At 45.7% G+C, this 22,058-nt stretch overlaps 1 protein-coding gene across 2 annotated transcripts in view; it reads left to right on the top strand.

The window, feature by feature from the left end:
- Positions 1-21,249, top strand: part of RHCE (Rh blood group CcEe antigens) — a 43,656-nt gene extending 22,407 nt beyond the window's left edge. For both annotated transcript variants that reach the window (XM_033954104.1, XM_033954103.1), the window contains exons 5-10: positions 5,411-5,577; positions 7,354-7,491; positions 8,989-9,119; positions 9,505-9,584; positions 18,378-18,451; positions 20,813-21,249. In XM_033954104.1, coding sequence (XP_033809995.1) covers positions 5,411-5,577; positions 7,354-7,491; positions 8,989-9,119; positions 9,505-9,584; positions 18,378-18,451; positions 20,813-20,839 — 617 coding nt within the window. In that variant the 3' untranslated portion in view covers positions 20,840-21,249. The remainder of the gene's footprint in view (positions 1-5,410; positions 5,578-7,353; positions 7,492-8,988; positions 9,120-9,504; positions 9,585-18,377; positions 18,452-20,812) is intronic.
- Positions 21,250-22,058: the final 809 nt, after the last annotated feature.

Raw genomic sequence — 22,058 nt, 5'->3', positions numbered from 1 at the left:
TTTTTATAAAAGGTCTCTCTCAAGATGTCATGGAGAGGTAACTTAAGGTATTCCTTTGGAGGCTGGTCAAAATCCAGTGCATCTAGAAAAGCTTTGGATTTCTTTGACTCAGCCTCCAAGGGGATGGAGAGAGAATCACACATCTCCTTCAAAAAAGAAGAAAAAGAGGACACATCTGGTCTAGAGGAAGGTCCCAAAGCAGAAGGGTCCTCGTCACCAGAAGAGCATTCCCCTTCAGAAAGAAGAGGATCCTCTGAATCACCCCACAAATCAGGATCTCGAACTTGAAAACTCCGGTCCCGAGATTCTGGTGTGGAGGGTTCTAGGTGACGAGATTTGCGAAGCGATTTCCCTGACCTGATCGACTCGGTACTGGGAGATGTTACTGGATGCACCGGAGCCGAAGTCTATACAGCCTGATGGTGAGCTCTCGGCTCCGGTGCAAGAACCGGCATGGAGACCGAGGAAGCAGATTGAACCGGTACCGATAAAGTGGAAGCCGATAAAATAGGGCGTTCCACTGTCGGTACCGGTGGCTCAGACCGGACCGGGACCGGAAGGCTCGGTGCCAAGAGTGAAGGAAGAAGGTGTTGCAACTGTTCCTTAAGCTGTACTTGCAGAACAGCAGCTATACGTTCTTCGAGTGAAGGCACCGGTACCGCCTTTTTCTTCTGCGGTACCTGCGGTGCTGCTCTACGCCCCGAGGATGAGGAATCCGATGTCGAGGGGCTCACCTCTATTGGGGCGGAGCGCTTCCGTGGGCGCCTCGAAGTTGGCAGGATTGGGCTCGCTGCCACCGAGACCGGAGGCGCTCCAACGGGAAAGGCTTCTTAGCCGGCTTACCTGAAGCAGTCGACGCCGAAGCGGTATCGCGTGGCGTCGATGAGGTGGGTGCCGACTGTGCCGGAGCCGATGTCGGTGCCGGTGTCGTAGAGTCAGACATCTCGGCACCAAAAAGCAATCTCTGTTGGATTTCACGATTTTTCAGAGTTCGCTTTTTTAGAGTCGCACAGCGGGTGCAGGTAGAAGCTCGATGGTCGGGACCAAGACACTGTAGACACCAATTATGTGGGTCAGTGAGTGAAATTGGTCATGCACACCGCTGGCACTTTTTAAACCCGGGTTGAGGGGGCATGAATGTAAAAACGGCTTCAGCCAAATCGAAGGCTGAGGCTTCGATGGTGGCTAAAGGCCCCGCCAGGGCGAATCCGAAAAAAGAAGAAAAGAAAAACAAATGTTTTTTTGGTTTTTTTTTAAAGAAAGAAAATAAAGAAAAAAGGAAGGAAACAATATTTCCTTTAAAAGTTTACGCGAGCGGGAAGTCAAAAAGATTTTCTCACAACGGCCGTTGAGAGAAACGCGTCTTCTTAGCTCCGCGGAAACTAAGAAACTGGGGACTGCGCGCCTCTGTCGGGCGGGAAGGCACTCGCGCGTGCGCGGTGCGGCCTACTAGAACTTTCCAAGTTCTTAGAGTGCAATCACTCTAAAATTGTCCGTACCGTGGCTCCGTCGGTGCCGTCACCCATCAGTCAAGAATATGCTGCCTGCTTGTCCTGGGATAAAGAAGATATTTTTTTCCACCTCGATGCAGCCCGTGAGATACTTGAATGTCTCGATCATATCTCTCCTCTCTCTACGTTCCTCAAGTGAGTAGAGCTGTAACTTCCCTAGCCGCTCCTCGTATGGGAGATCCTTGAGTCCTGAGACCATCCTGGTGGCCATTCTCTGGACTGATTCCAGTCTCAGCACATCCTTGCGGAAATGCGGCCTCCAGAATTGCACACAGTACTCTAGGTGCGGTCTCACCATGGATCTATACAATGGCATAATGACTTCAGGTTTACGGCTGACGAAACTCCTGCGTATGCAACCTATGATTTGCCTTGCTTTGGATGAAGCTTGCACCACTTGATTTGCAGACTTCATGTCTTCCCTGACAATCACCCCTAAGTCTCTTTCTGCTTCAGTTTTTGTCAAGATCTCTCCATTTAGGGTGTAAATCCTGCATGGATTTCAGCTACCCAGGTGCATGACTTTGCATTTTTTGGCATTGAAACTGAGTTGCCAGGACCTAGACCAGTGCTCCAGTAGAAGTAGGTCATGCATCATATCGTCTGCCATTGAATTTTTGTCTGTTGTGCTTTTGCTCACTACATTGCTTAGTACCTACAAATCCAAAATGTGGCTCTGGAAAGGGTTTGAGTTTGAGACCACTGCTGTATTGTATTGTATTGTATTGTGGTTTGTTGAGTTTTCTTTTACTTATGTATGTATTGCAGTCACTTGCATAGATGCTGGATATGTGGGTTACAAGTGTTTTAAAGAAAGAAAATGCAGCATTCCCCCTCCCTCCCTGAACAGCACCCTCCCCCCCCGACCCAGAGGAAAGACTCCAGGCCTACCTTGTTTTCCTGGTGGTCTAGCGGCAGTACTGGGGTAGAAGTGATCCTATGCGCTCCTGCCCATGCTCTGTCAACGATGAAAACAGTTGCCGAGACTTCCAGAGAGACTGCATGGTGCGACCTCATTTGGAGTATTGCGTTCAATTCTGGTCTCCTCATCTCAAGAAAGATATAGTGGCGCTAGAAAAGGTTCAACGAACAGCGACCAAGATGGTACAAGGGATGGAACTCCTCTCGTATGAGGAAAGACTAAAACGGTTAGGGCTCTTCAGCTTGGAAAAGAGACGGGCTGAGGGGAGATAGGATTGAAGTCTACAAAATCCTGAGTGGAGTAGAACAGGTGCAAGTGGATCGATTTTTCACTCCGTCAAAATTTACAAAGACTAGGGGGATACTCGAAGTTACAGGGAAATACTTTTAAAACCAATAGGAGGAAATTTTTTTTCACTCAGACAATAGTTAAGCTCTAGAACGCATTGCCAGAGGTTGTGGTAAGAGCAGATAGCATAGCTGATTTTAAGAAAGGTTTGGCCAAGTTCCTGGAGGAAAAGTCCATAGTCTGTTATTGAGAAAGACACGGGGAAGCCACTGCAAGCCCTGTATCAGTAGCATGGAATATTTCTACACCTTGGGTTTTGGCCAGGTACTAGTGACCTGGATTGGCCACCGTGAGAACGGGCTACTGGGCTTGATGGACCATTGGTTTGACCCAGTAAGGCAATTCTTATGTTCTTATGAATGGGCGGGAGCGAGTAGGATCGCTTCTGCCCAAGCACTGCTGCTAGACCATCAGGAAAACAAGGTAGGCCTGGGGTCTTTCCTCTGGGTACGGGAGGGGGGAGGGTGCTGTTCAGGGAGGGAGGGGGAATGCTGCATTTTCTTTCTTTAAAACACTTGTAACCCACATATCCAGCATCTATGCAAGTGACTGCAATACATACATAAGTAAAAGAAAACTCAACAAACCACAATACAATACAATACAATACAATACAGCATTGTATTTTTAAGCTTTGTAAACCGTGTCGAGCTCCGCTTCCGTGGAGATGATGCGGTATATAAACTTAAGGCTTAGTTTAGTTTAGTTTAGTTTAGGGAGGGGGTGGTGCTGTTCAGAGAGGGAGAGGGGTGGGGGTGGGGTGCGCTGAAGGTATTTTTTTTATCAACAAGTATTAAAAACAAAAGAAAATAATTAATGTCCATTCATTGAAGGGGGCTGACAGTGGTGGAAAATCTCCCAGTTCGGGGGGAGAGGGGTGCTGAGTTGGGCTGATGGCAGCAGAAAAGGAGCACTAGTGGGAGGGAGAACAATAGGAATAGTACTTCAGGGGGAACTCAAATATAAACTGAGACCTCCAAAGCAATCCAGATAATTGGAGTTCGGATAATCAGCGTTCCACTGTATAGTGCTATAAATGTTGACATTTAATAAATGGTCCCTGCTCAACATATAGGGTTGGGGATGCAGTCTAACTTGGACAGACATGACATATAGGCATTTTCCCCAATAGTGCACACCCCTTTGATAACAGCTCACCTCATCTACCTGTAGTCCCCCCCCCCCCTCGGCCTACGTCTAACTGCCTGGTGGTTCAGTGGGGTCAGACAGGCAGGTGAAAACTGCGCTTGCACCTGCCCCTAGCAGCACCTGGTAGAAAATGGCTGCCATAAGCTCCAGAGGTAGTCTCAGAGTGTGCCCTGTTGTTCAGTAATCTAATCTGATTTGGGATTTATGAGTCACGCTATACCTACAAAGGTTCAGGGCGATTTAAAGTACAGTTTGGTGGAGAACAGATTAGTACAGAGCAAGAATGCCTAGAGATACAATTGCAATACAAGGAAGTTATAGAGACACATTACACGACTTTTGGGATTCTTTGAGGTAGAGATTGTCGTGCTGTCCGTTTAAAGAGGCAATTTGGTACAGCTCATAGGAGTTGCAGGAAGTCCATTAAATGAACACTTAGTGGAGAATTACATACAGCAAGAGAGCTAATATGGATTGATGAAAGATGCCATGAGGTTGATAGAGTCTGTAACAGTCATTAACCAGTGGGAATCTGTGTATGTGGTTCTATGATGGCAAAAAAGGGTGAACTGCGGTTCCATGGGTCTATTTCCCTAGGAGTCTATTGTGTTTAGTCTTGTTCGGTGCTGATGAAGTTTCAAGTTTCAAGTTTAATAGTGTTTGATTTTTACGCAATGTCATATATTTCAATGCGTATAACATGTATCTGTTATATAAAAGAAAACAGGGTGGACAAAATAAAATAAAATAAGACAATACATACATATCATTTTTGTTCTATTACAAACTGATACAAACTGGTACAAATGGATGATGGGAGGGACTACAATTTATAAAAAAAAAAGGGGAACATTTGAGGTAAGAACACAAAGGATGGGATCACTTGAGGAAGGTATAAAATGAATAAGATGAAGATATTTTAATAGTTTGTATAGATTTAGTTTTATTGAACAGACTGTGATATTAGCCTCTTTATAGAAAAAAGATTTTAGGGAATGCTTAAATTTTTTAAGTAGGGATTAGTTGATAGTAAAGTTGGTAGTAAAGTTTATGGAGTCGAAAAGAAAGGTCTTTAGTTTCTTGCGAAACGTGGAATAATTAGATTCAGATCTGATGTTTGTTGGGAGATCGTTCAATGCTTTCACACCAGAGAATGTGAACATTGAGTGGAATACTTGGGGGGTTTTGTTGTGGGGAGGTTCAATTGTATCCTGTTAAGATTTCTGGGTGAAGTGGACTATGCGGAGGAGAAAAGGTGATTTAATGGTGCAGCGGAGTTTCCATTGAGTATGTGTGCATAATGCAGGATGTTTTGAATTTTATTCCAGATGAGACTCAAGGTTGAATCCAAAGGTTATAGAATTAAGGAGCTGGTATAAAACCCAGTACCATGTGTGCATATAGGGAGTATTATTCTTCCCTATGCACCTCACTTTGCATTTGTCCAGATTATTCTCAAGGGATTCTGTTTGTTTTTCAGGTTCACTTTTCCTATGGATGTTCTGGCCCACATTTAATTCGGTTCTGGTTCCGAATGCCTCTAAAAGAAGAAATGCTGTATATAACACGTATTATGCACTCGCCGTCAGTGCGGTCACAGCCTTTTCATTTTCAGTTTGTACCAATGCAAGAGGGAAGCTGAACATGGTAAGACTGAAGGGCAATCTGGTTTTGCAGTAATTGTTCCTCCTTTCTATAGTCAGCAAAAGACATTTCTAAAAAAAAAAAATCCTGGCGGGGACGGGTGGGGACGGAGAAGATCCTTGCGAGATTGGGTGGGGACGGAGAGGATCCTGGCGGGGACAGGCGGGGACGGAGAGGATCCTGGCGGGGACGGGTGGGGACGGAGAGGATTCTGGCGGGGACTGCCAGGGATGGGTGGGATTTCTGTCCCCGTGCAACTCTCTAGACCCATTACGGGAAAAGTAGCTGCCCTAATGTGCATTCACAATAGTGTTTGCTAACTGAATAACGCAAGGTTAACATAGGAGCACTTAGGGGCTGATTCTGTAAGCCGAACCAGCCACGGCATGCACCGCTTCCAGAATCGCAGCTTGACAGGCCTCGAGGCACCGAAAATGTAGGCCAGGTTTTCACAGGCCTACATTTCTGGCACCTAGGGGTCCATCAGCATCGCAGTTAGCAGTGTATATTGATGGCAAAGTCTGCACACTTCTGCCTGGGCCCTAGGTGCCGGTCCCGAAGGCTGCATAGTGGCGCCTTTTTTTTGTAAGTAGTTTTAAAACACATGGTCAAATTACTGTGTTGTTTAACGTCAATTAAATTAGGTGGGAGTAGGACGCCTACTGCTGCCTAACTTTCAGCGCATCCTGATGAGAATCTGGGCCTGGGAAAAAAAAATAAATTTGAAAACGCCTGACCTTTATGCCACAGTAAATCTGAGCTTAGTGCGAGGGAAAGTTCTACATAAGAATGCAAAAAGCCCAGTTTTCGTTGGCCCTAAGTATTTCCCTGCTTCAGAAGGTTTACTGTCATGGGCTTAGATTTACTAATATGGATTGTCTTAACATACATTATTACAGCAGTGTCATCAATAGGACACCCAGTATGAGTAATAAGGTGGCCTAGTGGTTACAGCTGCTGCCTCAGCACCTGAAGTTATGAGTTTGATCCCTGTGACTCTGGGCAAGTCACTTAACCCTCACTGTCCCAGGTACCATAGTTAAATTGTGAGCCTGCTGGGACAGATAGGGGAAATACTTAAGAGTACCTGATTAGTATTCAGTGTATTGAAATCGCTTTGGGTGAATCTCTTCACGAAAAAGGCGGTTAATAAATCCCAATATATAAATAAAATAAGGCACATTATTGAACAGAGCACACTGTGTAATAAGGTGCATTATTGAGCAATGGGGCTAGGGTTAGCAGATTTTCCCAAAGGAAAATCTGGAGCCATGGCCACGCCCAGTTCCACCCCCATCCCCACCCCCTTAACATGTTCGTGTAGCGGGACGGCATCCACACATGCGACATGATGGCATCACGCATGCTCGCGCGATGTCACGCTTTCCGCTCGTTCGCAGATGCTGTTCCGACATCAGAAGCTTTTTAAAACCCGGACAAAGTGCCGGGTTTTGATAAGCCGTCCGGACCCCCGGACATGTCCTCAAAAGGAGGACATGTTGGATGAAATCTGGGGTTCCTGTTGCTTTGTGTTAACGTGAAAAATGTTGTTAATCTTTGCTACCATAAGTGGTTTAATGCACATCCCTAACACATACTACAGATCAAATGGCCCTGTAGAGTTAAATCATTTTAAAGCTTTTGAAAATGCAGTAAATACAATTATAGCTGTTAGTTTGCAAGTTTTGACAGTTCAGGCCTTTACCAAGTCTGCACAAAAATGGAATGGATTTTTAATACTTTTTTTGTAAGCAGATCTTTTGTTGTATCCGTACACAGGTGCACATTCGCAATGCGGTGCTGGCCGGTGGTGTCGCTGTCGGCTTCTCAGCTTATTTCATTTATTCGGCATGGATTGCAATGACAATTGGTTTCCTGGCTGGCATGATCTCAGCACTCGGCTTTACGTACATACAGGTAATATAAAAGATCAGCTCCTACTCCCTACAGAGTGCAGTTTCAATGTGCTTACTGAGGAATATTACATCAGAGGTGTCAGTATTAAATATACTGCTTGGAGGAGGGCAGAGCTGCATGCTACATCAAATCGGCTGGCAATAATAGGTTACATTGATGATAGGATGTGCAGCCTGAAGGAGGAGGTATGTTCCTTCTCATTACTAAACAGTGACACCTATTGACCACATTCAGATTGCATGCATGTGTGCTCTGAGTTCCAGAGGGGGCTAGTGTTTGGCTGAGAGCTCTTGCTGCAAGGGTTGAGCTAAAAAGGAAGATAAAATCCTAGGCGGTTGCAGATCAAAGCCTAGCAGGGCCAGTTCTTGACCTGGAAACCCAAAAGAGCATAGGAAAAGTGCCTGATATAAGAAGCTCCATGCTTGGAAAAGCCTTTCCCCCTTTGCCAAGTTAGAAGTAGATGCAACACCAACAGGGGCTTTTAAACACAGGCCCATGCCCAGGTACGGATGCACCCCACATCTCTCTCTCGCTAACAGTTTGGAAAGCACTGGCTTAGGACGTTGGGTCCCCTTGGACCTGCTCTGTTGTCCCCTCAATCACTTTCTAAATCCCAGATTGAAAAGAGCAGTTTGCTGATACTTATGTTATGTGTACCTTAGAGAAGGTGAAAATCTGATAGGACATTTTTTTTAATAGACATATGTGTATTCTCATGAAAAATTGGGAACATGTATAATTGTGGACCACCCAACCACACCTCGAACATGTCTCCCTTAGAACTGTAACATCTACATCAGGGGTGTCCAACCTTTTGGCTTCCCTGGGCCGCATTGGCCAATAAAAATGTTTCTGAGGCCGCACAAATGCGCAAACGCTGCAGCAAGACAGAGGAGGGAGCCGGCAAGACGGTTAACACCCGGGGGCAGCAGAGAAAAACCCTGCATCGCCCTCGACCCCGGGGCCGCACAAAATACTTCACGGGGCCGCAGGTTGGACACCCCTGATCTACATAGTGGCATTCTAAAATCAGCATTTCCACAAACCACATGTAAATTGTACCTCTGTTCTAAAATTACCTCCTTAAAATGGTTCACTGCTATATGATGTTAGTTTGTGCAATTAAAATCAATGCACATGTAATGGAAGCTGTTGGAGTTTGTTGGTTTTTTTTTTAAAGAAACTGATACTGCCTGTTTAGGCAGAGAGAGAGAGCGATGCCAGTTGACTCTGTTATAGATAAATCTGTAAGTTCTTCAAAAGGCCACAGAACTCACATATTCTTGGTGTAACTAGAGGGGGGCTGGTAAAAACAAAACAAAACACTGAACAGGTACAGCAATCCAAAGAGAGATAAATGCACCCAGCTTGCAGTATTGCACTGGAAGATACCAATTAATGTATCTGTTGCCATTGTCAATTGAATCATATACTGGCATTTTTCTTTTCCACAGCTCGTAACGCCTGTCTAAAGCAACGTCTCCTTTCCACCTACAGGCATATTTGAATTCTGCGATTCAGATTCATGACACCTGTGGCGTTCATGCCACATTTGGTTTACCAGGGCTGCTTGGAGGGGTCGCTTATGTTGTGCTCACTTCAGTGGATAACTGGGATAATTTAACAAGGTAGGCTTTGCGCAACCTGAGCCTAGATAAGAATTGAAAAGTTCTTTGTGTTTCTAATTCACTTTTTATGAGATAAAGACGGAGAAGTTCTGCGTGATCTTTGGTAGATTGGTATTTAGCTCATGTCTTTCTAATAGTACTTCAAGACGAGTTACATTCAGGCACAGAGGGATGTTGAGGTAAAGCAGCTGTCATAAATTACTTAGTATAAATGCATAAATCCAAGTCATGCGGGCACTGCAGAGACAGCCCAAACAGGATGTATAAGGTCTGCAGGTAACAATAAGTTTTCACATCTTCATCTGTCTTGTTTCTGTATTGCTTATACAAATATTAATCATGCCATCTGAAAGGTATTTTTTTAATTGTGTTCTATTTCCTCTAGGTTGGGTTATCAAGCCGTAATTGGGATTTCTTGTATCTTAGTAACCTTGATAATGAGTCTTGTAGGGGGACTCCTTACAGGTCAGTTCAAGAACAGATGTTTTTGAATCCAGAAGTTTCCATTTCAAAGTTTTTCTCAGTTTCTTGCCCAAGTTACACTTGAACAAATCACCTCACTCTGCTTTAGTGTACTATATTTAATGTATTTATTATTTCTTATATTTCATTTTTATTTATTTAAAAATTTATATACTGCATAAAAACTATGCGGTTTACAAAATTACATGCATACATATTAAAAATGCTAAACATATTTCGACAAGACAAACACAGTAAAACATTTACTAACAATATCATTTTTATGCCTCACCAAAAAGCCCAAGGTGTGTTATAGTATACATAAAATCCCTCCCTTCCACCCAGCCCTTCACCCTTAAAATAAATCAAACTATTTAGCTAATTCCTACAAGGGGTTGCTAAAAAATTCTCAGCCCAACCAACCAACTTCCTAAATTCTGAGCATTATTTTGCCGTTGTAGCATAAAAGATTGTCTTATTTTATTAAGTGCCAATTTGCGGAAACAAAATTCTATATTTTGACATTGTTTCAGATCATTGATTGAACTATATCCATGTCATTCTCTTCTTGGTTGGGCTGAGAACTTTTCAGCACTCCCTCATAGTGTGAAGTTTCAGTCTTTGGTAACCAGAGCTGAGATTGTGATATCATAGTGCCTTCTTCCACCAATAAGAGCCAACCTCATCAGTGATGTCACAATGGCTTGATTGTCCTATACTTGGCTCACTTTTGTTACAGACAAGGGTGTGCTGAACTTCCTAAATTTTGGGCATTATTTTATCACTGTAGCTGAAAAGAGTGTTATCTTAATTTCATTAAGTGCCAATTTGCAGAAAAGAAATTCTACGTGTTGATGTTGTGTCAGATCATTGCTTGAACCATATCCAGGTTCAGCACCCCCTCATATTTATAGGCCGTATTTCAAATTAAACTGTAAATCATAAAATCGGTTTCCCATTCTACCCATCCTAAGGGCCCTAGTGCAGACATTGGCAACTCCGGTCCTCAAGGGCCAGAATCCAGTCAGGTTTTCAGGATTTCCCCAATGAAGGAAAAATTATGTTCTTACCTGTTAATTTTCTTTCCTTTAGGAGCAGCAGATGAATCCAGAGACTAGTGGGGATAGCTCACATCGACCAGCAGGTGGAGATAGAGAAACCGATTAACAGGTGGTCTTATAGACTCGCATTCCTCCTGTCCATTCAGTTATGCTCCTTGCCCAAGCATCCAAAGATGAGGAGAATGAGCATCCAAAAAACTTCTTTCCAGTAGCGAATTAAATAGTAAACTACAGAACACAACTACCAACAATAACCCAACTGAAACACAACACACAGAATACTGACAGAGCGGCCACAGAAAGGGTGGGGCTCTGGATTCATCTGCTGCTCCTAAAGGAAAGAAAATTAACAGGTAAGAACATAATTTTTCCTTCCTTAGCACAGCAGCAGATGAATCCAGAGACTAGTGGGATGTAGCAAAGCAAACTCAAACCGGGTGGGAAGCTAATGCTGCCTCTGCAATAACCGAAGCGCCAAATCCAGCCTCCACACGGGCCGCCACATCCAACCGGTAATGCTTCGAAAAGGTATTCCCAGAAGACCAAGTAGCCACGCGGCAAATCTCCTCCAAGGAAAGCCCTCCGGACTCCGCCCAAGACGTAGCCAGCGCTCGAGTCGAATGAGCATGAAGTTGCTCCGGCAACCGCTTCCCCGCTATTAAATAAGCCGAAGCTATCGTTTCTTTGACCCAACGAGCAATGGAAGCCTTAGATGCTGCCATACCTTTGTTCTTGCCCGCGAATAACACGAACAAGTGGTCCGACCGACGAAAGTCATTAGTCACCCCCAAATAATGCAGAACAGCCCTGCGCACATCCAGGAAACGCAACAATGAGAAGCGCTCCCCCCAATCCTCCCGCCGAAAAGCCGGGAGGAATAAACACTGGTTCACATGAAAGGACGAAACCACCTTAGGCAGAAAGGACGGCACCGTCCGAACAGACACCCCAGCGTCCGAAATGCGCAAAAAAGGCTCCCTGCAAGACAGCGCCTGCAACTCCGACACCCGTCTGGCTGAAGCCATAGCCACCAAAAACACCGTTTTCAATGTGACATCTTTCAAAGTAGCAGAAGACAAAGGCTCAAAAGGTGCCGCCCGCAATCCCCCAAGGACAAGTTTAAGACTCCACGAGGGACAGGTCCGCTTTACAGGAGGCCGAATATGGTGAACCCCCTTGAGGAATCGAACCACGTCAGGTTGCGACGCGAGCGCCGAACAAGAGACCCGACCTCTGTAACAAGCAATGGCCGCCACCTGAACCTTCAGGGAATTATAGGCCAACCCTTTAGCTACGCCTTCCTGCAGAAAGGAAAGAATAGCCGACAGAGACGCCTGGAAGGGCGAAATACCCTGCCCCTTACACCAAGACTCAAAAACTCTCCATACTCTAGCATAGGAGGCAGATGTAGAAATCTTTTTGGTTTGAAGAAGAGTGGAAATAACCTGTTCCGAATAGCCCCGGCGCCTCAGCCGCGACCGTTCAAGAGCCAGGCCGTAAGACCAAAGTGGGACGGATCTTCCATGGAGATTGGACCCTGAGTCAGTAAGTCCGGAGTCACCGGGAACGTCAGCCGATCGCCCGCCGACAGCTGAATCAGGTCCGCGTACCATGGCCGACGCGGCCACTCCGGAGCCACGAGGATCACCCTGCCCTGAAAGAGAGAGATGCGGTGCAATAACCGACCTATCATCGGCCAAGGAGGAAATATGTAAAGAAGGCAACCCGGAGGCCACGGAAGGGCTAACGCGTCCATCCCCTCCGACTCCTGTTCCTTGCGTCTGCTGAAGAATCGAGGAAGCTTCGCATTGCGGTACGACGCCATGAGATCCATCTCCGGAAGACCCCACCGCGGGACCAGCAGATCGAACGCCCGAGCGGACAGCTCCCATTCGCCTGGATCGAGAAGATTTCTGCTGAGAAAGTCCGCCTGAACGTTTTCGTGACCCGCAATGTGCGCCGCCGAGAGAAGAGGAACATGAACCTCCGCCCATCGAAACAGAACCATCGCCTCGTCGGCCAACTGAGGACTCCGGGTACCCCCCTGGCGATTGATATACGCCACCGCCGTGACACTGTCCGAAAAGACCCTGGTCGGATGGTCTTGAATCATGGACTGAAATGCCAGAAGCGCAAGCCTGATTGCCCTCAACTCCAGCATATTGATCGACCACTGGGCCTCCTCCTGGGACCAAATACCCTGCGCCGAGGCCTGCAGACACTGGGCTCCCCAGCCCAGAAGACTGGCATCCGTCGTAATCACGACCCAATCCGGCGTCGCAAGAGGCATGCCCCGGAACAGATGGACCTCGCTGAGCCACCACCGCATGCTGCGGAACGCCTGAGGACACCACTGGAGACGGCGATTGTAGTCCTGAGACACCGGGGACCACCGGGAAAGAAGAGACTTCTGCAACGGCCTCATGTGGAACCGAGCCCAAGGCACCACCTCCAGAGCCGCCACCATCGAGCCCAGAACCTGCACATAATCCCAAACGCGAGGCCTGGGTGACCGGAGAAGCAGACGAACCTGAGACTGCAACTTCTCTCCCCGGTCCCGGGGCAGAAAAACTTTCCCCAGACCAGTGTCGAACCTCACTCCCAGATGTTTCAATGACTGGGACGGGGACAGAGAGCTCTTGGGAAAGTTGATGATCCACCCCAAGGACTGAAGGAGAGAGATCACTTTCTGAGTAACCGACAGACTCTCCTGTCTGGAAGAGGCGCGGATCAGCCAGTCGTCCAAGTAAGGGTGTACTCGAATCCCCTCTCTTCGCAGAAACGCGGCCACCACTACCATCACCTTCGAAAAGGTGCGTGGAGCCGTGGCGAGACCAAAGGGCATTGCCCGAAACTGATAATGTTGGCCTAGGATCGCAAACCGAAGAAATCTCTGATGCGGAGGCCATATGGGTATATGGAGGTAAGCCTCTTTGAGATCTAGGGACGTGAGAAACTCCCCTGGCTGAACTGCCGCAATCACTGAACGAACCGTCTCCATACGGAAATGTCGAACCCTGAGAAATCGGTTGACCCGCTTGAGATCCAGCACTGGTCTTACTGACCCCCCCTTCTTGGGCACAATGAAGTAAATGGAATACCTGCCGAGCCCCATCTCCTCCGGGGGAACCGGCACCACAGCCCCCAGCTCCAGAAGCCCCTGAAGAGTGAGGCGTACCGAGTCTCTTTTGGCCCCTCCATTGCACGGGGAGACCAAGAAAGAATCTGCGACGGGAGAGGAAAACTCTAACTTGTAAACGTCTCGAATAATGTCCAAAACCCACTGATCTGACGTTATCTTGGCCCACTCCGTCAGAAAGGCAGACAGCCGCCCCCCCAAGGGAATGGCGGAGGGAGCCGAGACCCCGTCATTGTGGATTGCGAGTTGCTGGAGCACGGGCCGGTTGAACTGGCTGGGGTTTTGCTGCACGAAAGGAACTCCGTTGTGGAAATCTAGGTCTCGAATTCGCGAAGGACCCAGAAGAGGGTTGAAAGGATGGCTTACCCGGCCTATATCTCTTAACATCCCGGAAGCGAGGTCTTGCAACCGAGGATTTCAAAGGCGGCCTAGGTCTGTCCTCCGGCAATCGCTGTGTTTTGGTATCACCAAAATCCTTCACCAACTTGTCCAAATCCTCCCCGAATAACAGCCGACCTTTAAAAGGGAGTTTCACGAGCCTAAGCTTGGACGCTGCATCTGCCGCCCAATGACGGAGCCACAAAGATCTGCGAGAAACCACAGACAGAGACATCTGTTTAGCAGAAGCGCGAATAATATCATACAAGGCATCCGCCAAATACGCCAGACCAGACTCCAGATCTGCCACTTCTGATGGAACAGAACTCCCGGACTCCATCATATTATCCGCTAACACCTGAGACCACTGTAGACAAGCTCGCGCAGCATAAGAACTGCAAACCGCAGCTTGTAAGGTGACCGCCGCCACCTCAAAGAACATTTTAAGCGAAGATTCAATTTTTCTATCCTGGACATCCTTCAGCGCAACACCCCCTTCCACAGGCAAGGTAGTCTTTTTGGTGACAGCGGCCACCAACGCATCAACCCAAGGTATCTGAAATTTCTCCAGTTCCTTCGGAGCAATAGGGTATAACTGTCGCATGGCCTTCGACACCCGCAGACTGGCCTCAGGGGTGTCCCATTGCGTCGCAATGAGCTCCTGCATGGCTTCATGCACCGGAAAGGATCTAGGCGGCTTCCGCGTCCCTGCCATCAGGGGGTTCGTGGACCCAGAAACCTGCGGATCCTCCTGCGAAATGTGCAAGCCCTGCAAAGCCTTACAAATCAAGGAGGAAAGTTCTTCCTTGTGAAAAAGACGGAGCGCAGAAGGATCATCCACGTCCCTACCAATCGGCTCCTCCGCATCCCATTCCGGCACCTCCCCGTCCTCCAAAGACTCCGGAAGAGACAGAGACAAGGGGGAAACTGAGGCAGGGTCCCCCTCATCCGCGGGCGCAAGTCTGCGATGCTTCGCCGCCTGAGCCTGCACCGTCTGGGAAACATTGGCAGGAGGAGCAGGAGAAGAAGATATAGGCTGAGCAGCCATAGTAGGCAGCAAATGAATATTCTGAGCCGGCTGAGCGCTCTGCAAGAGGAAGGCACGGTGCATTAACATGACAAATGCGGGCGAAAATGAGTCCTGCCCAAATACCGCTGACCCGGCCTGTACCGCACAGGGGAGCGAAACCGCGCCTTCCCCCAGCACTCCCGATGCTCCAACCGCCGCCAAACTCCCTTCAGACGCAGCCGCGCTCTGAAGTGTGGCCGACTCGACCGCGAGGGGAGAGGAGCTGGAGCGCGCCTCCCCAGCGCGGGAAATCTCACAAGCACTGGCCGGTAGCAGCGCGTCTTCAGCTGGCGAACCCGCACAGCCGGCGGAACACAAACCCGATGGTGTTCTGCGCTTCCCACAGCGCGAACACCGTTTAACGGATTCAGCCGCCATTTTTTTTTTTTTTACAGAGAAAGCCCGCGAAAACAAACGAAGCTGCCCCCAAACAAAAAAAACCAACAGGAATCCGGCTACCGCACTACACACACACAAACCAGTAACTTCAACTTACCCAAACTTTCCACCTATCATAACCTGAACAAGTTAAGGCTGGCAGTTGTAAACTGTAAGCTGACCAAAGGCACAGCACAGCACAGTGAGACTCTGATGAAATTTTTTTTTTTTTTTTTTTGTCAAACTGGAAAGAAGAAAAACAGAGCCCAAAGGAAACCCCTCAATCCACTGGAGGGGAGGGTGGAGAAGGGACCTGGGTGGGCCCAGGTGTAGCTCCCAAAGCTGGCACCGCACAGCCAGACACCCCTTGCTCTCTGAAGAGAAAAATTCTCAACAGGAGAAATGAAACTTCTATGAAGTCACCGGCACAGCCAGAATCCAGGAGCTAGATGAATAGCAACTACCCCTGCTGGGAGATAGAGCAAACTGAATGGACAGGAGGAATGCGAGTCTATAAGACCACCTGTTAATCGGTTTCTCTATCTCCACCTGCTGGTCGATGTGAGCTATCCCCACTAGTCTCTGGATTCATCTGCTGCTGTGCTAAGGAATATGCATTGAAAGCAGTGCATGCAAATAGATCTCATGCATATTCATTGGGGAAATCCTGAAAACCCAATTGGATTCCGGCCCTCGAGGACCGGAGTTGCCCATGTCTACCCTAGTGATTCAGTGCAGTGAACTGAAAACCTGGAGAACTAGGTTCAATTCCCAGTGCAGCTTTTGTGACCCTGGGCCAGTCACTTAACACTCTCTTGCCCCAGGTACAAAAAAACTGTAAACCCAAAAGGGACAGAAAAAGTAAGTGCCTGCATATAATAAATATAAACTGCTTTGGTTGTACCTCAGAAAGGTGGTATATCAAATGCATGATCCATATATAGGAATAGGTCCAACTCCTAACCTTTTATATTCACTCAGAGCCCCTGTCTTACATCAGCAACGTCTCTGCCCAAAAGCCAAGCTTTAACCTCAGTTCTTTGGAATTACAGCCTCTAGAGCAGGGGTGTCCAATGTCGGTCCTCGAGGGCCGCAGTCCAGTCGGGTTTTCAGGATTTCCCCAATGAATATGCATGGGATCTATGTGCATGCACTGCTTTCAATGCATATTCATTGGGGAAATCCTGAAAACCCGACTGGACTGCGGCCCTCGAGGACCGACATTGGACACCCCTGCTCTAGAGGATGTGATAAACAGGAGCATGCTACAGAGGTTCAAAGAAGCTTTGGATAGGTACTTGGAAGACAAAGGGATTGAGGGGTACAGATAAGAGTAGAGGTAGATTATAGGGATGGGATTAGAGGTAAGTTACAAAATTAATCAGGGACCACTGTTCAGGCACTAGGCCTGATGGGCCGCCGCGGGAGCGGACCGCTGAGCAAGATGGACCTCTGCTCTGACTCAGCGGGGGCAACTTCTTATGTTCTTAGGTTTTTGCCTAGTCCTGCATGCTGCTACAAGGAAATCTGTGCTCCTGTCCCGTCTGTGGGGCCAGTGGAAGGACACAGGCCCCTAGGGAGGAGACAGAGCCTGTCTGGCTGTTGCAAAACCAAATCTGCAGTTCTGCAATGAGATCAGCAGCTTGTAGAGTTCAGCTCTGACTTCTTTGCTGCTGTATTACCATATTTAAACCCAGTGTAACTGTGCTGTGTCCTTACTGCCTTAGTGAAAGGGAAAATAAGTCTCAAAAATTAGTTATCAGTGTACCAATTTAGTCCAATAAAAAGATATCGCCTACAGCTTAACTTGTAGATCCTTATTTCTGGTTGCCCTTTAACCTTTGTTTTATTCAAGCAGATAGAGGCAGGAAAGCTTCCCTTATCAACCAAAAAGAGGGTGTATTATTCCTGTTAATAAAGTATTGGAAAGCTGCCCTCTTTTGATATGGCTAAGGATCCAGACATTGTAAAACATACATACTTAGAGCCTCACTGAAAGGAAACATTCCTTAGGGTGCATTTAGGTGAGGAAAAATAGTGCACAGAGATTGTATAGGACTAATCTTAGACATCATTGTTACAAACGCTTTTTTTTTTTTTCCTCAATTCGAGATCGATGCAACGCTTTAAAAAGCTGACTTTCCCTTCACCTTTGCGTGTACACCAAAAGATGTTATACGAATCCACTTTCATATTCCAAGGCCCCAAAATTTGGAACGGCCTCCCACAACACCTGCATCAACCAGACACATAATACAGCTTTGGGAGAATGCTAAAGACCCACCTCGTCTCTTCAAACCTATAAATCAAAATGCAAAGACGTTTCTACTTCTTCAAACCTGTAATTCATGACTCCTGGTTAGAAATCTTATTGTACGCCGCATTGAATCCTTGTTGAAACTTACGGTATAGAAGAAAATGTATGGTATGATATGGTATAGTATTTTCAACTCTGTGAGGTCATTTACTAATGGTTAACATGACTGTCTGCTTTAGGGCACACTATTTTCCTGAGGGCCCAGAGGCAGATGGTGTTCAAACTGTTAGTAAATGACCCCCATAAGAAAAATAAAAATGAGTTTAGATGTCTATGGATACTTTGTACCTGTGGCAAGTTTCAAAATGAAAATATGCACGTCCTTTTGCTTTGAAAATTGATGCAAAACCCATGGGTTAAATATGCCCAGTGCGGACAGTCTGAAAATTGCTCCTTAAATTACCTTTCAAAAATAACCTGAAAACCACTGGTTTCCACTGTTTTTCTAAACCAGGTTTATTTCTAACCTGCAAATTATGGAATGCACCTCAGCACTGGAAATATTTCGATGATCAAGCTTATTGGGAGGTAAGCCTCAAATTTCTATTAAATTTCACGATATGAAACATTAGGCATATAGAATCTAGCTTATGGCCTGGAAGAAACAGAAAAGCCTTACTTTTGTTCAGTGTTTTGGCTGGGCTATTGTTCTTACGAGGTTCTGGATAAATAACTCCTGGTTCTTGCCTGGAAGACAGTGTTCAAGGAGCAGGGAACACTGCTCTCTTCGGTAACTTTGCATCTTTCAGCCTGCTTCATTATGCAAAGCCCAGCATCCTCTCATCCCCAAGTAAAAAGGCAGCTTACCCTTTGTGACATCAGCAGACAAGGACAACATAATGCAAGGGTGGATGATGGCCATGGTGACAGCCAGACTTTTAAGAGAGACACCATGCGCGATGCAGAACGTACCTCCAGTCACCCCAACGAGACTTGCGAGTGCCGGGTAGCGGTGTTGTAAAGGTCTGTGCAACACACCATATAAGTTCAGACATCATCGCAGCATCCCTTGAGCAATCACGTAAAACTGACTTTTATACAGTTTATTTGGCAATTGCCAGTATAGCTTTAGGACTATTTCCCATCCCTCTCTCGTGTATTGATTGCCAGTATTGTAAGTAGCTACGTAAATGCAATTAGTTACTTTTACTTGTAAAGAAGCACAGGATAAAATTTGTTACTTTTACTGAAGTAATAATATCACCAATTTTTACTATTATTTAGTTACATTTGATGCTTGCAGTTTAAAGTAAAAGTGGGAGAAGTAAATGAGCTTTCCTTAACCTTACTCCTTTGCTCACCATCCCAGCCAGCTGATTAACTGTTCCATGACATCCTGTTTGTCTGTCTTGGCTGTTTAGATTGTAAGCTCTTTTGAGCAGGGACTGTTTTCTTCTTTGTGACTGCACATCGCTGCGTATTAGAGAATGACACGGTGACAAAATTCATCATCGTTCCCGTCCCCGCGGATAACCGTGGGAAATAAACCCATGTCATTTTTTAGTGTCTATTTCAGCCTCAGTCCTTCTACACCAGCATTCTTCAAAGCAAAGCTTGAGGATCGGTGATTGTGGCCATTCATACGCTGATTCTTCCCTCTCTCCTTAAAGAATGACATGAAGATTGTTTACCGCGGTTATCCGCAGGGACGGGAATGGTGATTAATTTTTCTCACCGTGTCATTCTCTACTGCGTATGTCTGGTAGCGCCATAGAAATAATTAACATCAAAACTAGAACCAGGATTTTGCTATTGCAAACATCATTGTGCAAACAGTGGGTCATTTCGTCGTAAAGTTTGCTGTTCAGTCAATATAGCCCAGGGGTAGGGAACTCTGGTCCTCGAGAGCCGTATTCCAGTCGGGTTTTCAGGATTTCCCCAATGAATATGCATTGAAAGCAGTGCATGCACATAGATCTCATGCATATTCATTGGGGAAATCCTGAAAACCCAACTGGAATACGGCTCTCGAGGGACCAGAGTTCCCTACCTCTGATATAGCCTATAAGAACAACGAAGTTGTCTGTGTTTGAACTGGTTGCTAGTTTCCAGTCAAACAGAACGATGTTCAGTTGGGTCACTTTATTTTATTTTACTTATAAAACTTCAATTATTTATCACGTATTTAACACCTTGTGCAGAAAAGTTTGATACAGTCACAATTTGTCAAAAGAAGAAAAGAAAAATTATTGACTAATCAAGCTCAAGTCCACAGTTAGGGATCCAAGATTACTATAAAGAGGTTTATCATAAAGAAAATACTAGATCACTCTAGAAAAAGGAAAGAAAACATCTGGTGCTTGGAGCAAGAAAATTAATCTTTTTCATTCAGAGCTAAGTTTGTTCTCCCTCGAGACATTTCAAGGATAGAAAAGCTGTTAGTTGGAAAGGTTCCCAAAACAACACATTTCACTGAACGATACTTTTCTGTACATTTACATGGGTATCTCAAATAAAAAGTCCCTCCTATTAAAGTAACTCCAGATTTCAAAACAAAAAATCGACGCTTCCGCTTGGGTCACTTTGAAGCGGAGATGAAACTGAAGTCAGTGGGCAATTCTCGGTGGCCAGACATCGTAGTTGCAGAACTTATAGGGCTCCTTTTACCAAGGTGCGCTAGCATTTTTAGCACGCGCTGCCCCCCACGCTATGCGTAAAAACTAACGCCAGCTCAATGGTGGCAGCTTAGTAAAAGGAGCCTCTAGTCTTTTTACTTTCACTTCAATAAATATTGTAACGTATTCTTCACTGTACTATTTTTCAAGTATTAAAATGTACATTTTTGAAAGCCCACTGGGCATAACCCCCCCCCCCATAAAAAAACCCTGCATTTTTCTTCTGGGGTATTTTTTCCTATGGTTTCAACATCTGTCTTTTATATCCATGCAGTTTCCCCATCTAGCTAATAAACTTTAAACAAAGGAAGACATTTGAAGACAAGTTCAGTTTGAGTTGATAAGATGACATGCGACAGGAATGTAAAGACATCAGCCACAAAGGAAAAGGAAGAACTGCCCAACTGAATCTGTGCTTAAAAATGCATCCTCGTTATAGCTTTAAAGATACCTTCAACTCCTGTTTCTAATTAAAATTTTCCTTCATTTTTTCCCCCACAATGTTTTCCCCTTAATTGTTCAACTATCTTATAACAAACGTAGTTCCTTCCCTTCTTCCCTCCATGTTCCATTATATCTACTTAGCTTTGCATTATGTCTAATGTTTTTTAACATTGTAAAAAATTTTAATTTTGTATTTCGCCTAGAAATATTTTAATAGGCGACTAGATCAAATTTTAATAAAACTTGAAATTATTTTTGCCCTTCTAATCGTTGTACTCTATTTTACTATACTCTTAATTTTGTTAAATATGCAATTAAAGGACATTTAACCCTGGTTCTGGTACATTTTTGTGCCGAGTACAGATGGATTTTTGTATGTTAAGACCCTCAGTCTCATCTAGTCAGATCTTAATTCAGGCTTTATAAACAGCCTTCCTTTAAAAAAAAAAGGGGTCCACAACGAAGAGTTATGCTAAAAAAAAACAAACAAACATAAATTATTTTTTTTTGCTTCAGAACTACCACCATTTGAAAGCCACAGACTTGCACAGGATAAACATTACACTCTTCCCGGCCTTTTGTCTTTTGGATACCCTCTGCCTGTACTGCACATTTGCTATTTTCAAGAAAACGTCTGCTTTCAAGCCTTCACTTTCTATTTTAGGAAAACATTAATCAAGATCTCGCACCTCATTAAGGAGAAGAAAAAAGCGTTTCTCTCCTACAAGCGCACGGAGAAAAGAGAGGCAAAAGTAGAATATAGGACCAGGTCTACAGCGGTCAAAATGGCAGTTAGGGAGGCAAAACTTCGAGTGGAAGAAATTCTGGCAAAAAACATTAAAAAGGGGGACAAATCCTTCTTCAGGTATATTAGTGACAGAAAAAGGAACACAGGTGGGATAGTACGCCTTAGAAGACCGGACGGAAGTTACGTGGAAGCAGATTCCGATAAAGCCGAACTACTGAATGAATACTTCTGCTCAGTCTTCACCTGTGAGGCACCGGGACACGGTCCCCAGTTGAAGGCAACACAAAGCACAGAAGACCCATTTCAGAATTTTGAGTTCACACCAGGT

The sequence above is a fragment of the Geotrypetes seraphini genome, chromosome 8 (assembly GCF_902459505.1).
Source record: "Geotrypetes seraphini chromosome 8, aGeoSer1.1, whole genome shotgun sequence".
NCBI lineage: Eukaryota > Metazoa > Chordata > Amphibia > Gymnophiona > Dermophiidae > Geotrypetes > Geotrypetes seraphini.
This window is presented reverse-complemented; position numbering and strand designations above follow the sequence as displayed.